We start from the raw sequence: 16,526 nt of genomic DNA, 5'->3' as shown, positions 1-16,526 counted from the left end.
CCTTTTAAATCTCACTCTTCTCACCTGCTTTAGGCAATTTAAAGATAAGAACGGATTCATTATGAAACCTAATAAAGATTTTACGGTCCACTTGTATTATTTGTATAATTTTAACACAACACGCGTACAGTGATTACCTGGAAGCAGGTAGGACAACAACCTGCAGACACACACACACACATTACAAAATGAAGACATATTGCATTGATTATCATTTTATTGCCACCTGGACATGGATGAGATTAGCAAAGTACAATAACATTCGGGTAATAAACATTTCATATCGGCACAAATACAATATGTATACAACAGAGAACAGCATGCCGTATTAAGTTCAAATATTTTACAGTTTTGTACAGACTCTTGCAAAAATAAGTGTATTGCCACATTCCATTAAAATATTACATTTTGGAGATATTGTAAATAAATGCCTTCTTGAAACCGCCATTGCGTTGTCTCATTGTTTGCGTTTCTGCGACAGAGAGTGGGAAAACACAAAGAGCTGTATTTTTGTGACCAATGTAATATTTGACGCAGCGCGTGCCGTATCTCAGCACGGCGGCAGGTCACACCCGCTGTTGCAACTTTCGCAAGGCAGCAGCTCTAAGAGAGGGAGGGCTGCGCCACTGTGGGAACGGCCAGGGCCAACTTCGTGGCTAATTCAATCCAGCTTGTCGGAGACCGTTTTGCCAAATTGGCGAACGAGTGTAGTGAGCCAAGCGCTGATATAAAAAGGAAGACACGCAAACCATTCGGTTGCTGCCGTGCCACCGGCACGATACAACTTAACCACAGTAAAATAAAGGCATGGCAGTGGTTGCGTATAAATAAAAAAATAAAAAGACTGAAGTTTTGTTTCGATATGGAGGACTTCTGAGGTGTGCTCATCTTTTGCATAAATAAAACAAATCTGTTAAAAAAAATACAAAATCAACTTTTGTCTCCGGATTTGGACAAAATTCTCAAACTCACCTTGAAAGGAAGCAGCCTAATGGTTGATCTGAGTTCTATTTGAGATCCTATACATATCGGAGTGCTTCACCTTCACACTTTTTCTCCCTAGATATGAAGACAGTTTTGTCTTAATTGATGGAGTGGGTGTGTAGCCAAAAAAAACAAAACAATTTTCGACAAAATAAGACATGAATACTAACCTCTTTTGAGCGTTGGATATTTGCTGCTGTGCCTGTGAGGTAAAACGAGATTTTGGTTAAGTAGTAAAGTCGCCACCTACATTTTTGCCCGTCTCTCTAGTTTTGAGTCTTGATATCGGGTCCAAAGTCGAGCACTCGAGTGTTCTTTTATGCGTAATAATATGAGGATATTCACCTTTTCCTTCTTCTGAGCCCATAGACGATCAACCCGATCAGGATGACACTGAGAATGCAGCAGCCGACCGCGATGGCGGCAGCGACCCCGATGGCCGCCCAGCAGTCGCATTCGGGCAAGGCTGGAAAAAAGACGGACCTTCGTTGTTCACAACGAATCGCATTTTTTAAAAGGATAAGTACAGTGCAAATATATACGTGGCAATAATTTAGGCCATTTTGTACATAAATTCCTTGTCCAAAATAATTTCAATTTTCTTTTGGAAAATACACATTTCTTAAAGGTGATTTTTTTTTCTTTTTCTTTTTTAGTGTTGAGCTGTAACAATTAAAATGATAAACAATTAAAGTCATCAAATATTTCACGGTGTGTGCTGAATGTTTATGAGTGTCACTTTTAAATTTGATTTACTGTAATGAAGTTTTCTGCTATTAAGTTATCCAAAGTAATGGAAATAATGATTAGAGCACTATTGTTCCTTTGGGGGGGGTTTTTCTTCAATTTAAATGGCTGATACAACTAAAGGTCCACTTGGTTGGACAAATAAACAATCACGATGACTACAAAAATTCAAGTACTGGTAGATTTTGCCATGCATCTTTTCTTGATAATAACCAAACATTTTTAATAGCGTGTAGTGACAAAAGCTTTTAGAGATTGCATATTTTCTTTTTTTGTATCGGTCACATGATACACCTTCCCTGGTAGTAGGCGTTAAAATGAACACAGAATTGAAGAAAACAATGCTGGTGTAGTATATATATTTTTTTCCCATCAGCTTACTTAATTCACCTGGAGATAAATTCAATGCACGACACCAAAGACGGAACAGAACTTGGTTGTGCCTCACGTACCCAAAACGGCTAGCTTGTGGCTTCCTGTTGCGCTCTGTCCTGTGATGGCATTCCGGGCTGTGCAGACATACTTCCCTGCGTCCGAACTTCGACTTGCAACGACGACGTATGTGGCTGTGCGCACGCCGGTGGGCTTTCCGTTAAAAAGCCAGGAGAAGCTCGCCGTCGGTACTGACGAGGCAGAGCAGAGAAGCATTGCGTGTCGTCCGATGTAAACCGAGTCTGGGCCCTCGATGGTCAGGCTGTCCGGTCCATCTGTCAATCAACAGATTAAAAAAATATATATATAGTTCAAGAAGAAACATCTGGCAGTTATGCCAACAGAAACAAAATGAACACCTATTATGACAACAAGCCGCACTTTGTAAGTAGTGGTAATCCCCAGTTGAATTAAGATAAACATCAAACAAATAGGATTTCGGTCCGCTAGTTTAATGCTAAATAGCATCTATGTAGCGGTGTTGTAACACATGTAGAAAGACAGCATGACGGTACTTGTAGTCATATGTGATTTATCCTCTGTGTAGAGCAAGTGATATTAGTGCCGTACCGAGGAGATGAGAGGAATTGAGACATCTCAATGAACTCTCTGTCCATCTCATTCTGACCCCTGGTGGCCAAGGCGGGCACACCAGAAAAAGCGGCACAGCAAACCGAAATGACCAAGTCACGCCATGAGACCTGAGTCGGTGAGTCTCCACTTCAAACTCACACTGAATGAAAAGATGCAGCGGCCGGCTGAGTGCCTCGCTGACTCCGTTGGACACGTTGCAGCCGAACGGTCCTTGGTCGTAGCGCGTCACGTTGACTACGGTGAGTGTGGAGCCTCCGGCAGTGAGATGAACTCTGTGACTGGCCGTGACCTCCAAGCTGCCGTTCAACCACCGGAAGGAAAGTCCCGAGCCGCCAGAGGAGCAGGACATCGTGACGGAGCTGAACTCAAACATGACTGTGAGGTTGGAGGTAAGGCCCACGTTGGAAACTGGTGCTGCGGATGATGATGAAAACGGCAACTTTCAGTTCACACGTTGAAAGCAGCGACGCAACATACGCGCCTGCCCTCGGCTAAGCCACGACGGCTGATGCTAGTTCGCTTTTGTGAAGCGGCTCCAAGGAGAAAGGGAATCAGGGCTAGTGGTGCAAATAATGCTAAAGTGGCAGCAGCACGGGAGAATTTCCTTATTATGTTACAAAATTATATTTTTAAGGAACATAATAAATATACTGATATAATAGAATATTCATTTTAATCAAATTGTGTATCCAACCGTGCGTCCACAATCGTGATCGAAAGCAAATCTTAAACTTGTAGATGTAATCTTGTCCGTCACAAAAGAGAACGAGCATGCGAGAAAAACGATACATTGTGATGTTCATATTTTGTCACAAGTCAAGGTGCAAATTTCTCATAAAATCGACATACTTAGACATGGGATAGCCAAAATACTGATACCTGTGATTGCGTATCAGGACTGTATCCAAGTCGAAAGCAAAATTAGTCAGAAAAATGTGCATGGCGAGGCACTGGACAGCCAACGATGCTCGCGCATTAATGCCAGCAACAAAAAAAAATGACACTTGTCCCCTTCGTCCAGGTCGAGGGGCCCTCATTTAGTAAATCCTGACTTACATTGAATAAAGATGGCCGACGGCTTTGTCATTTGAGATTTTGCGGTTTTGATGTTAACGGCCCGGCAACTGTAGTTCCCGCTCTGGTTCTCCAAAACGTTGACTAGATTGAGGTCCGGTCCTGTGCGGGACAGCGACTCTCCATTGAAGAACCACTCAAACCGGGCCGAAGGTCTGCATGCAGCTGAGCAAGACAGGCTGATGTTGGATCCTCTCGCAAAGTATTCCCCTGACGGAAATTGCTTTAAATGAATGCTTTCTGGTCCATCTGTGGCAAAACACACGCAAAAAAAAAAAACAAAAAACAATCATTTTCAAAAACACCAATGGGCATGCCAAAATCTTTGCCGGACTCACAGCTGACGGAGAGTTTGAGCGGACGGCTGGTGGCATTGCTGAAATTATTGAAGACGTGACAGATGTAGGGACCCTCGTCGTAGCGGCTCACGTTCAGGATGGTGACGACGCCGCCTTTGCCGTCGATCTGGACGCCATCGCCAGCCGCCAGGTCGGCGCTGCCGTTCCGCCAAACAAACGTTGGGAACGAACCGGCCGAGGAACAGGACAGCCTGACTGAGCTGCTGAGCTCTTCCACGTCCGTGCTGCTGGCCGCGATCACAACGTTGGAGATTTCCGCTGGAGACCGGCGGTACAAAACAGCTGCTTTACTGACACTTCCACAGCACGCAACGACTCAGTTCCGCACCGCTTGCCTCAGATTCAAATTTCTGGCGTAAATTCGATCAAACTTACATCTTTTCACAGAAATGGCCACGGGCTCCGAAGTCACGTTCCTCATTGTTTTGTCATTAAAGGCCTGACAGCTGTAGTTTCCACTCTGATGGAAATGAATGTTCAGCAGCTTGAGCTGCGATCCAGCGTGGGACAAAAGGTCTCCGTTTCGGAACCAACGGAGTTGCGGCGGAGGGCCCGAGGCCACCGAGCAGATGAGGCTGACGTCCGAACCCTCGTCGTAGTTTTCTTGCGACGGCGAGCTCGTCAGGTTCATATTCTCCGGTCCAACTATTGTGGGTAAAATGATCAGCGCTGATTAGCGACGTTCCGGTCAAGTCGACATTATTTCGCTAGCGCCAGCCGACAACAGAAATGTTCATAATGGGCACGGCAAGAAGTTGATTTGTGACTCACAGTGGACGGACAGCACCACCGGACCGCTGGTGCCGTTGCTGATCAGGTTGAACACGTGACACCGAAACGGTCCCAGATCGTAGCGGGTCACGTTGAGGACGGTGAGTTTGGAGCCGCCGCCCGTGATCTGAACTCTCTCGCTTTGTGTAACTTCAGAACTGCCGTTCAGCCAGCGGAATGAGGGCGAGGTCCCGGTTGAGGAGCAGGACAGATGGACGGGACCACTGAATTCAAACATTTCTGTGGCGTTGGTCTTGACCTCTACTCTGGAAACCGGTGCTGTCAACAAAAATAAAAATAAAAGGGATGACAAAATAGTTTTAACAATGGCAGTGCAATCGTGGCTCAAGTCCAAACAGCCATCAAATCTATTGCACAATATTTCATAAAAGATATAAAACAACATCGACTTTCACGAACATGCAGATGCACTGGCACCTGATCTAAAGCACAAGATACTTTGAGTCTGCTATCGGTACGAGATCCATCCATCCATTGTCTACCGCTTATCTGGGGTTGGGCCGCGGGGGCAACAGCTTTTGCAGGTCAGCCCAGACTTCCCTCTCCCCAGCCACTTCTTCCAAACCTTCCCGGGGGATCCCGAGGCGTTCCCAAGCCAGCTGGGTGACATAGTCTCTCCAGCGTGTCCTGGGTCGTCCCCGGGGCCTTTTGCCGGTGGGACATGCCCGGAACACTTCACCAGGGAGGCATCCTAATCAGATGCCCGAGCCACCTCGTCTGGCTCTTCTCGACGTGGAGGAGAAGCGGCTCGACTCTGAGCCCGTCACGGATGACCGAGCTTCTTACCTAATCTCTAAGGGCGAGCCGTATGCATCTGCCAGACGTGATTTTCCTCAATGTTCACTTTAATTAAATTAGCTTTAATTAAAGATGACAAAAATGGAGTTTGCCCACTCTAATTCTAATTCTTGCTCATTGGCGACATGATCATTCACTTGCCCGCAGCTTCCAGAAGACATATTGGCGAGCAGCTGTAAAATTAAAACTGCAGCATACCCTAACCGAGGCAACCGGTTTTGATCGTACACATACCCAGTATAGTTATAGTCGAGCGGCGAGTTTTGGACTTTGTTGTCTTGTTGTTCAAGGCTTCACAGCGGTAGCTCCCGCTCTGACTGTCTAGAACATTCCTCAGTCTGAGCTCAGGTCCAGAAGCGGGCAACGGGTCTCCATTCAAGAACCACAGGAAGATTGCAGGAGGTCGAGATCCAGCAGAGCAGGATAGGTTGATGTCGGACCCTTCCATGTGGTATTCCAGTGACGGGGACGTGGTCAGACGGATGTTTTCGGGGCCATCTGCAGCGCGGGGGTGGCGTGGAGACAAAAGGAGGCGCAACATGAAGGTCATCGATGGTGATGGAAAGCAACGCGGTATCTAGAACTTCTACCCAAATACTGATTGTGAGTACTTTTGCCACCAGTGGCAATCAGAGGCGCTCACAGCTGATGAAGAGGTTGACCGGATCGCTGGTGCCATTACTGATCACGTTGAATACGTGACACCTGAACGGTCTGTGGTCGTAGCGGATCACGCGGGTTAAGGTAAGCTTGGAGCCCCCGTCGGTGATCCGAACCCTGCCGCCGGCTTTGATCTCGGAACTGCCGTTCAGCCAGAGGAAAGAAAGTCCGGAACCGGCCGCGACGGAACAGGACATCGTGACCGGGTTGTTGGACTCTAACAGATCCGTGGCGCTCGGGATTAAAACCACGCCGGTGATCCGTTCTATGAATGAAAAAAGAAATGACAGTTTAACCGTGCAACGTTAACTATCACAATTTAAAGTTTGGAACTGTTCATAATTCCCTTAAACAGCAGCAACACTGCAGCGTATGTAAAAATGGCCAATCTGTGCATGAGCGCAACGTACCATGGACGTCCAGTTTACAGTTCCCTCTTTGCTGAGCTCCACCAGCCGGTATCACAGTGACCGTGAAATCTCCGGCGTCTCTCAAGCTCACGTTCCTCAGTTCCAGCGATCCCGTGTGGCGGAAGAGGGTGATCCTGTCCCGGTACTCTGGCATGGTCACGTTGACGCTAGTGGACGTTATGATATTCGTGAGGGTGCCATGGACATCTGTAACACTCCAGGTGACCACCAGGAACGGTGTCGCCGGCGGAGTCACTGTTGTGGCGAACGTCACCGTTTCTCCCGCGATTGCCACCAGGCTGTCGGGCAGCACACCGGCTGCACGGCTGCAGCCTGAGGATGGAATTGATTTGTCATATGATCATGTTTTTAATTGAATATTCAAAAAAGGAATTACAGTGTGGCACTTTATTCCAATGCTGTACCAACAGCAAAACGTTTTTTTTTAAAAATCTATTATGATAACGATGTATTCATACTTCCTGAAATAATAATGCCGTACAGTGCAGCGTACTGATACCGGTGACATTCTAAAATAATTTGACAGATGTAAACTACTGTCGATTTCTCCAATAACATCAGAGATTTAAAATCCTAACGACAGTCATGAGGATGAGAACAAATCCAACAATATTTCGACTAAAAATGACAACGCTTAAGAACATTAGAACGGATTCAGAACATAACTTTTAATTCACATTAAAATGCGCAACGTGATAAATGTCCATTTAACAACCAAATGTACGGAACAGAATTCTCAAAAATATCAAATGTGCCAAATTAGCATAATTTTGTCGTCCTTTCCTAACTAATACAGTAAAGTATGAATAGCATTCGCACATTGTAATGACTTAACAATCAACGGATACGAAATGAACATTTGAGATATTTAAAAAAAAAATGTCAACTAGAGCACGCAACGCACGATTTTTGTTATTTCAAGAGTCCGAGCTGACCTGAGAGGGCCGCCAGCAGCAGCAGTCGTGTTATCATATTTGCAGGCTACAGTCATCAATAAGCAGTCCCAGAGCGGAGGTGCAGTTAATACGCCGGTTGGAGGGGAGGAGCGTGAATCTACTTGAACCTTTGTCGAACTTCAATCGCTCGTTGAGTCTCTCCGTACATTTTTTTTTTCCAATATGTACTCATCCCATGCGTTGTAAGATGAAGCATTCAGGTGCACGACAGTAATTTAGTTCATTTACGGCAACGGTTCAATGCAAAATGGTGGCACACTGGAAACGACTTTAGAACGACAATTCTTGATGAAAGATCATTTGGATTCTTTTAAATGAATTTATTGACATTGTTGTTAGCTTTAAACTAAAATCATCCAAATGATATCAAAGTAAACTACCAATATAGTTTTCTCTTTACCTGAAGTGAATCCACACCATGCACGTGTATTGTATCACTTTTTGAATTGAACCATTAATGTGAATTAAGTTCCCCCGCTGTTCTATAATTCATTTATGTGCACCAGTGATTCATTATTTCAAAAAAAAAAAAAAACAATTGCCTGTAACAACAAGTAGGGCAAGAAAAGATTAATTTATTTATGGCGAGCATAGAAAAGAGTACGTTTTCATATTCGACTTTCAATGCCATTTATGTCCCAAAGCCGTGAATTATTTATGCAAGAAACGTGGAGGCGTGAAGCCCAATGCGCTGTCCGAGTCCTTTGCCATGAACACATGCAACAACCAACCAACCTTGATACACGACATGACTTTTGATCAACGTTTATGGACTTGACCATCCCGATAAGGCGTTATCAGAAAGCCATCAAAATGATGATCGCTCTATCACAACACTTTGGGCGGAGGGCGGATAATAAAAGAACAAAGTCAACGTGGCCGAAAGGTCAATCGAGTTTGAGATTGACGCGTTTAATGTGACTAAGTGACACAAACATAAATTCGCATTAACGGCGGGTTGAAACGAAATCTAATTAAAAGCTGTAAGTCGTTAAATATTACAACAGAATGTCACAACTCCTGATGTCCTTTTTATGATGATGTCGGACGGCACTTTCGCTAATGGCTGAAATAACATTGGAGGAAGGCCCGAGGGCACGTCGACAAGCTTCATATGAAGATACAACAAACGCATCGCAATAAAGTGACGCAGTCTTTTAGCTCAGCATGAGTCCCAGTGACGTCAAGACAGCGCAAACCACCACGGACATTCTGACGGGAGCACAGGAGTCTGCGTGGGAAGAAAAACATGTTAGTCGGTTGCCATTTTGCACCCATTACTTGAGCTTCGTCATCTTTCGCTAAGCCACACCCCAATGGAGACAAGCTGGCCACTCCCATTTGGAAAAAAACATGTTTCCAATATTTGGTTTGCTCTTTTTTTTCCGAAAGAAACATTGATTCAATGATGAGTCACTCGTGACCATTTTCAAAATGCCTAAAGTATTGCCGGATCTGGGTGAAGCCATGCGGTCCACCGCAAGGTCAGCTGAATCCCTCAAAAATCAACAGCCGTATCGCTTTATGCGTTAGGGCCATAGCTGGATTGATGAATGGATGGATAGCGGGTGGACTGATCGGCGGGTGGAGAAGCAGAACCACCAAGGGTCAGATAGAAGGATGGTCGATGAACTGACACGTCGACACTGGATGAAAGTACCGGTACTAGAGTTCTACTCTTTTCCTTGATATTCCTTGACATATTTTGGATGGCTGGATGTGAAAGTAGCCTAGACTAGATGGTTGGATGCATTGATGGATGATAGCTTTTTGGATGGCAAGGTGGATTACCGGTAATTACATTCTAACTCAGGCTGGCCGGATGGGTGTAAAAATAGCCAGGGGTAGATGGATGGATGGTTGGATGGGTTGATGGATGATAGCTGGTTGAATGGAAAGGTGGATTCAGTACATTCTAATTGAGGCTGGCGGGACGGGTGGATGGATGGATGTGAAAATAGCCTTGAGTAGATGGATGGATGGATGGATGGGTTGATGGATGATAGCTGGTTGGATGGAAAGATGAATTGATTACATCCCAACTCAGGCTGGCTGGACGGACGGATAGATGGATGTGAAAATAGTCGAGGGGAGATCGATGGATGTGCTGATGGAAGATTGATTACATCCTAACTCAGGCTGGCTGGATGGATGAATGGATGGATGATGGGCGGATTAGATCATGGCCTGGAGTAGATTGGTGGATTGGGTCAATGGACCTACGATTAGAATTTGACGTGGATGGATTTATTACCTCGGTTGCGACAAGAGGTCGATGGATGCATGGATGATGGGCGGATAACGACAGAAAGACAGATGGTCGCGCAACACTAGCATCAATAGCTTGCCCCCTGGAAATGTGTTTCATACAAATATCGACTGCAATTGTACCACGACAACCAGAAGTGACCACAGGACAACTTCCGCACAAAGAAATGGAATCATATTTCACGAGGAAAGCAGACTGAAAGCACCGTCTTACCTCAGAATCTTAACGTTCGTCATAATTTAACAGCCGTGACTCTAACGGGGGGGGGGGGGGGGGGCGGTGAAGGCGAAGAAGCGGTGAGAAAGAGAGCTCAAATACCCCGCAACGTGTGGACGGCGAAGACTTCCAAGCCGGTGATTTCGTTGCGCGCCGTGCAAGTGTACTTCCCCAGGTCGCGCTTTTGCATTTCCTCGATGTAGTGCTCGGGCCCGGACATGACCGTGTGCTTGAAGTTCCAGCTGAACTTGGCCTTGGGCAGTGAGTCGGCCGAGCAGAGCAGCGTGACGCTCTCCTCGAGTTCAGCGCCGACCGGATCCTGATCTATAAAGGGTTCGTCAGGCCCGTCTAAGCAGAAAGGACGGAGAGGAGGTTATTCTGGATGATTTCCTGTATTGTTTGATTGGCCGCTTTTTCTCGGTCGGTTCGTTAAATGACCTGCCGTGGTTTTCATTTCACGGATGTGATCGAAGATGCGGGGCGGAGTACTTACAGAAGACTTTCAGCTTGCATTTGGCTGTCGCAAAGCTGACGGCGTTACTGACGTTACACAGGAAGATTCCGGTGTCCTGCCTGCGCACGGGGCTGATGGACAGCACTCGGCCGCCGTCGTAGAAGACGAATCGGCCGCCGGGGAGCAGCGGCTTGCCTTTTATCTTCCACGCTCTGTTGGTCACCACACCGACAGCGTCGCAGGTCAGGTTGAGGGAGCTTTGACCTTCGAGTAAGTTTTCCGCGGGACAGGCCATTGCCGGGATGGACACGACGCCTGTGCACAAAACGGAGATTCAGTCATGCGATGGAAAATGGAATTTGGAATCACTTGGATATAAACAGTTTGGTGTTGGGAGTGTTTGAAAACACATCAAGTATTTATTTTTGTTTGTTTTTGTTTTGCTGGCTATTGAATTTGGTTCAATGATGACATCAGTACATGGGGAAAATTGACAGAAGAGTTTCTACCCATTCCTTGAGCTGGGCAAAGAGACGCCATTTCCAAGTGACGACACTGTCTGACAAACAGCAAAAAGGTAAGCAGAGCTGCATTGAGTTTTGATGGATGAGCAGATTCGTTTTGGGAAACAACTGTTGCATCAAATTAGCGTTACTGATGTCATTGCCCTGCGAAGATGTTGACGCATCGGGTACTTGTGTGTGGTAATGGCTCTTCTGCAAGCACCCCAGACACAGATCTGCACAAGTGTATGAAGTGCTGCCGACATGAATGAAATTATTGTCATACAGTTTACATTTGCTTTGTTCACAGCTGATTTTCGGGGGACTCGGAACTCAACATGCAGCCGCCCATTGGTCGTCATGGTGATCAAAACTCGCCATTGGCCCAGCGGTATCGGATGGACCGCTGCTCACTGGCGTGAGCCATGACGGCCCCTTCTCAACAGGCTAATTTCAGCAGGCCAAAAATAGGGGGTGAAAAATAAATACAATTGTGGAGAAAAAAAAAATCCAAGTAAATCTCCATTAAATACACACATTGTACTCTACTTCAAGAATATTTAACGTGCCCATCTAAAAAATATACTGTATAACAATAAAAAAAAAATTTTTTAAATTGCAGTAGGCATGCTGTTCCACTCCCGTCCTGTAGGTGGTGGTAACTGCAAAGTTGACATTTTGGGTATACCGTATTTTCACCCAAATCCCCTTTTATTTAGGATCAACATCAGAAGCCTGTAACTATTTTAAAAATTTATTGAAAATCTGGTAAATTTGGCATAAAACTGGAATTGATATGTTCCCATTTTAGTGAATATGTGATTCTTCAACGTAACTGAATCGATATTTCCAATGGGATGTTTCGCCAGATGCCCCACGGCTCAGTCTTACGATAACGTCAGTTCATCCTACTCACTGAGCACTTCCAATTTGACATGTCCCAAAATCGGCTGGCCAGCATGCAGGATAACCAGTAACTCGTATTCTCCGCTGTCTTCCTCCGTCAGGTTTCCCAGCACCAGCGATCCGGTGGTTTTATCCAGGGTGATCCTGCCCTCATAGCCTTCTCCCACCACATCCACGTTGGTCGAAGTTATCACACTGGTGGTCGTGTTGAAGCTCCAAGTCAGCGCCAGAAAGGGTTCCGACGTCGGTGTCAGTGACGTGACAAAGGTCACGCTCTGTCCAGGCGTCCCGCGCAGCCAGTCGACCGGGATTATTCCAGCTCCGTGGCAAAGACCTGCAAAAATAAAAATAAAAATATCCGCACCATTCCCTATTGCCCGAAACATTACGGGCTGTTGATCCATTTGAAAGCATCGTTCCTCATACCTGAAAACAGCAGCGCAAAGACGGCTGCCCGGCAAAGCCTATTGGACGCCATCGCGTTTGATTCTTTCCTCTCCTCTTCGATGATTGTGTCACTTGTGCCCGGAGAGTTTGAGCTGCAAATGGAAAGAGTGCCTTGGAGATTATCTGCAATAAAGAAAACTTGATATCAACAAGTTCTACACTCAGCACGCTTAATTATTACCTCCATTAACACCACCAAAGTTACATAAGCAACAGTCTGATCAATCGTCTCGCCCAACCAACGTCTGACTGGACACACGTTATGTAGAAGTGGGGTATAAAATGTTGAAGGACCGTTGGAATTACTTTCATTCATACCCCCCCCCCCCCCCAAAAGTTTACTTTTTACTGCATATTGATCGAGTTCCAAAACCTTCTCCTGTACCCCTTTTAGACAATCACTAAAACATCTGGTACATTTGTTGTGTCATTTTGTTAGTTGGAAATTATGTAAAACATTTTTTTCAGTGCAACTTTATCTTCTGGATCCGGTGGGTCGCGCCCACACTCAGACGCAGTGCAACTGTTCATCCATCCATCCATTTTCTAATCTGCGTCGGCCTCACAGTGCAGAAGTGCAGGATTCGATTCCGGCTTTGGCCTTCCTGTGTGGAGTTTGCATGTTCTCCCCGTGCCTAGGTGGCTTTTCTCCGGGTATTCCAGTTTCTTCCCACATTCCAAAAACATGCATTGCAGGTTAATGCAACACTCCTCATTGCCCCTCGGTGTGATTGTGAGCGTGGCTGGTTGTTCGTCTCTGGGTGCCCTGCGATTGGCTGGCAACAAGTTCTGGGTGACTCCAGCACCCCCACGCGACCCTTGTGAGGATAAAGCGGACCGGAAAATGGATGGAGGGACACCGTAACTATAATGTGGCTCGAAACAACAAAAAAATAATTTATGCAAAGCATTTGGTATCATAATTGTACCGGATTGACTTCCAGCACAACCACAAGAGGGCGACGCTGCGCCACATTTGTGGTGGCAGACGCGAGCTGCAGCTTCCGTGTTAATATTTTAGCCCAATGTTGATGCACTGTGGCCCAATACGCAGGTAGGGTGGCTTCTTCCTCTACTTGGACATGTACAATTAGAGCTGACCCGGTGGATGCGACATTCTCTTCTGTGCAAACTGCAGGAGGATTAAATGGACACACGAGCAGTGTTGTGTATTGTCTCTGTGGCTCTGACAGGTAAGGCTGCCCAACGTTTCAGCACTGATCTGGCTGACCTTAAAAGTGGAGAGTGTTTGTTGAACTAAATTGTGCTCATCTGTATAAACAACATGTTTTTTTCTGCCTGTAATAATAATAGAAGTTGTCTTAAAAAGCTACATGAAGTTATATTTGGGAATGGTTGCTTTGTTGACCGAGCAAGCCTGTCAAAGTGAAACAAACTAAGCCCGGCCATAAACTTCATGATCGGGCAACTTTTGAACCTGAACAAACATCCATTGATTTGCTCAATGATTTGAAGTTTAAACTCTCACCAAAGAGCAGATAGTTTACATCACTAGGTCAGGGTTTTTTTTTCCTTATTCCAAATGTGTCCCCCCAGGTTTAACCGCAGGATCCGGCGTGTTGCCCGACGGGCCTCTGACCGCAGCCGTGGGAGGCTCGGTGAGGTTCGACACGGAAGTAGCTCCCACGGAGACGCCGTTCCACACGGTGAGCTGGACATTTAGCAGCGGCGGTAAAGAAACACCCGTGGTAACGGCCACGTCTCAAAACAAACCGGGCCCCGAGTATCAAGGCAGGATCACCCTCTTCAACAAGACGGGCTCTCTGGAGCTCAGAAAGCTGACTCTCAATGACAGTGGCGAATATCGACTTGTCATTGTAACAGCGGACGGCAACCCAATCACAGGGACCACCACACTGCAGACGCTTGGTGAGCAGATGTTTCTTGTGTGTCGAATCGGAGATGATGGGCACAATTTATTGTTCTGTGTGTATCTTTTTTCATGTTACATACATAACAATCTGTGCGCGTTTATCATGAGTGGGTTCCTTCTACGATGATATTGGACACTCTGAAATAATCCATCCGTTTTCTGTCGTGCTCGTCCACGTTCGGGCCACGCACGCCCGGAGTGATTAATCAAGACTTCTGACGATTTCCCGGTGGGCCGGGCTGCTACATATACTTTTCAGAGCTGCTCCTCCAGCCTGCAGAATCATGTTGAAATCAGCAAATATAGCGCATCCAACGTACTTGAATCCAATTATCACCTTCTTGGACAAACGTATGAATAACACACACCGGCAGGCCATTATATAATATATAACACTGACCGTCACTACCTGTCACTGCAAGAGTCACAGAGTGGCAGTAACTAAATACCAAAAGAAGCAATAATTTAATAGGCGATGAGCAACGACACGACTCGAACTATATTAACCTTTGTCTGTACAAACGAAGGAGTGCAAACAAAGAAAGTGTTTTTTTTTAACCCTTTCTTTCATTATTTGCTCACCCATTCTTTCGTCTAGGTGCTCAGGCCATAGCCCTGTCTAATAGAAAGGTATTGCTTTGTCACTATCCTGGTGGCAGGACATATCTTGGAGGGGAGGACTTTCATTGGGACAGGCCATTGCCCCGTCTTTTATAAAAGTAGTGCTTTGCCACCATTTTGTCGATAGGGAATTATACATCTTTGCGATTAGAAGCAAAAGTTCTGAATTTGCAAGAAAATGAGTTCGTCCTTGGCCCAAATTTCATGAAAAATCAGTTTGGTAAAGTAGCACGCTAACCACCAGCACGATTTCTGAACATTTTGTGTTATTTTGCACCCCCAGATCCAGTCTCCAAAGTCAACTTAACGGCCAGCAGCACAGACCTGGTGGAGTTCAACAGCACCGTCCGTCTGTCCTGCTCTTCATTCGGATCGTCCATCTCCTTCCGTTGGATGAACGACAGCGCAGAGATCTTGCCCGGCGACAGAGTTCAGCTCGGCGACAAAGGCGCCACGCTCACCGTCGCCCCCGTGACCCGCTATGACCAGAGGTCGTTTCGATGTCACGCTGCCAACGCTGTCAGTGGAAACTCCAGCGATTCGGTGACCCTTTCCATCAGCTGTGAGGGCCACTCTTCTGCAAATATCTCACCCGCCAAAACATTCGATCCACCTGCACAACCTAAACCGATCCAATAGAGAAGCCATATATTTCCATGAATCACATACTTCTACTACCGACACTTTCTTCTTTGTATTTGATGTCAGCCTGGATGCCCTAAGCTGCCTCTCACAGGTCAGCCTTGGTACTACAACACCTAGCTTGCTGGAGGGGACTTGTAAATGTCAAGCGAGATACGGTTTTGTGTGTGATGTGTTGGCCATATCAAGGACACCACACCTAATCCGTTCGGATTTTTTCGTTGTCCCGTGTAGGGTCTCAGACATTTTAAAAATCAGTTAAACGTTCAAAATTGGTGTGCGTGTACCTCGCTTTACTAGATTGTGCAGGTGTACCAAATTGTTGTGCTCAGTGAATGTCTGACTTATTTGCAAAATAACTTTCCAAAATATGCCGTCTACGCCCCACGCCCTTCAGATGGCCCGGACGACACACATCTGGTTATATCGCCGTGGCAAGATTACATCGCAGAAGGGACGGACGTCATCCTTTCCTGCTTGGCCGACTCCAGGCCGGCCGCCGTCTTTACCTGGCTTGTGGACGGGAATCCGTCGATCTTGGCAACAAATCTCTCGCTGATGAACATTCAGCAGAATCAGAGTGGAAACTACAGCTGCCGGTCCTTTAACACCAAAACTCTGAGACACAAAGACTCTCGGCAATGGCCGATTAATGTGCTAAGTAAGGGCGACTACTCTCATTTTAAGGCCAGTTTCTTCTTCAATTGACATTGTTATTAATCCCACGGAAAACACAAATCCTTAATT

General features: G+C 46.1%; 2 protein-coding genes across 2 annotated transcripts; both read right to left on the bottom strand.

Moving 5' to 3' along the window:
• Positions 1–988: 988 nt before the first annotated feature.
• Positions 989–7,843, bottom strand: LOC147204217 (cell adhesion molecule CEACAM5-like). Its single transcript, XM_086113448.1, has 13 exons — positions 7,807–7,843; positions 6,851–7,183; positions 6,424–6,705; positions 6,015–6,278; positions 4,962–5,240; positions 4,566–4,835; positions 4,170–4,448; positions 3,814–4,080; positions 2,896–3,171; positions 2,184–2,438; positions 1,330–1,450; positions 1,155–1,186; positions 989–1,059 (listed from the first exon to the last, which is right to left on the bottom strand). The coding sequence occupies exons 1-13, from the start codon at positions 7,841–7,843 to the stop codon at positions 989–991; spliced, it is 2,766 nt and encodes a 921-aa protein (XP_085969574.1).
• Positions 7,844–8,422: 579 nt separating this feature from the next.
• Positions 8,423–16,322, bottom strand: LOC147204216 (cell adhesion molecule CEACAM20-like). The gene is made up of 6 exons (XM_086113970.1): positions 15,462–16,322; positions 12,602–12,714; positions 12,186–12,509; positions 10,806–11,081; positions 10,415–10,660; positions 8,423–9,058 (listed from the first exon to the last, which is right to left on the bottom strand). Exons 1-6 carry the CDS (start codon positions 15,515–15,517, stop codon positions 8,985–8,987), a joined length of 1,089 nt encoding a protein of 362 aa, XP_085970096.1. The 5' UTR covers positions 15,518–16,322; the 3' UTR covers positions 8,423–8,984.
• Positions 16,323–16,526: the final 204 nt, after the last annotated feature.

The sequence above is a fragment of the Hippocampus guttulatus genome, chromosome 6, assembly GCF_054856545.1.
Source record: "Hippocampus guttulatus isolate MCC_2025c chromosome 6, RoL_Hgut_1.0, whole genome shotgun sequence".
NCBI lineage: Eukaryota > Metazoa > Chordata > Actinopteri > Syngnathiformes > Syngnathidae > Hippocampus > Hippocampus guttulatus.
This window is presented reverse-complemented; position numbering and strand designations above follow the sequence as displayed.

What these genes read in the sequence shown, in the direction of transcription:
- LOC147204217 (XM_086113448.1), bottom strand. Translation starts at nt 7,843, where the DNA reads ATGATAACACGACTGCTGCTGCTGGCGGCCCTCTCAG. An exon ending in GCTGCTGGCGGCCCTCTCAG is followed by an intron (nt 7,184 to 7,806) that starts GTCAGCTCGGAC and finishes TTCCATCCTCAG; the next exon opens with GCTGCAGCCGTGCAGCCGGT. An exon ending in ATATCCAACGCTCAAAAGAG is followed by an intron (nt 1,060 to 1,154) that starts GTTAGTATTCAT and finishes CTTCATATCTAG; the next exon opens with GGAGAAAAAGTGTGAAGGTG.
- LOC147204216 (XM_086113970.1), bottom strand. Translation starts at nt 15,517, where the DNA reads ATGGACGATCCGAATGAAGAGCAGGACAGACGGACGGTGCTGTTGAAC. An exon ending in CTTTGCGCTGCTGTTTTCAG is followed by an intron (nt 12,510 to 12,601) that starts GTATGAGGAACG and finishes TTATTTTTGCAG; the next exon opens with GTCTTTGCCACGGAGCTGGA. An exon ending in ATGCAAGCTGAAAGTCTTCT is followed by an intron (nt 10,661 to 10,805) that starts GTAAGTACTCCG and finishes CTTTCTGCTTAG; the next exon opens with ACGGGCCTGACGAACCCTTT.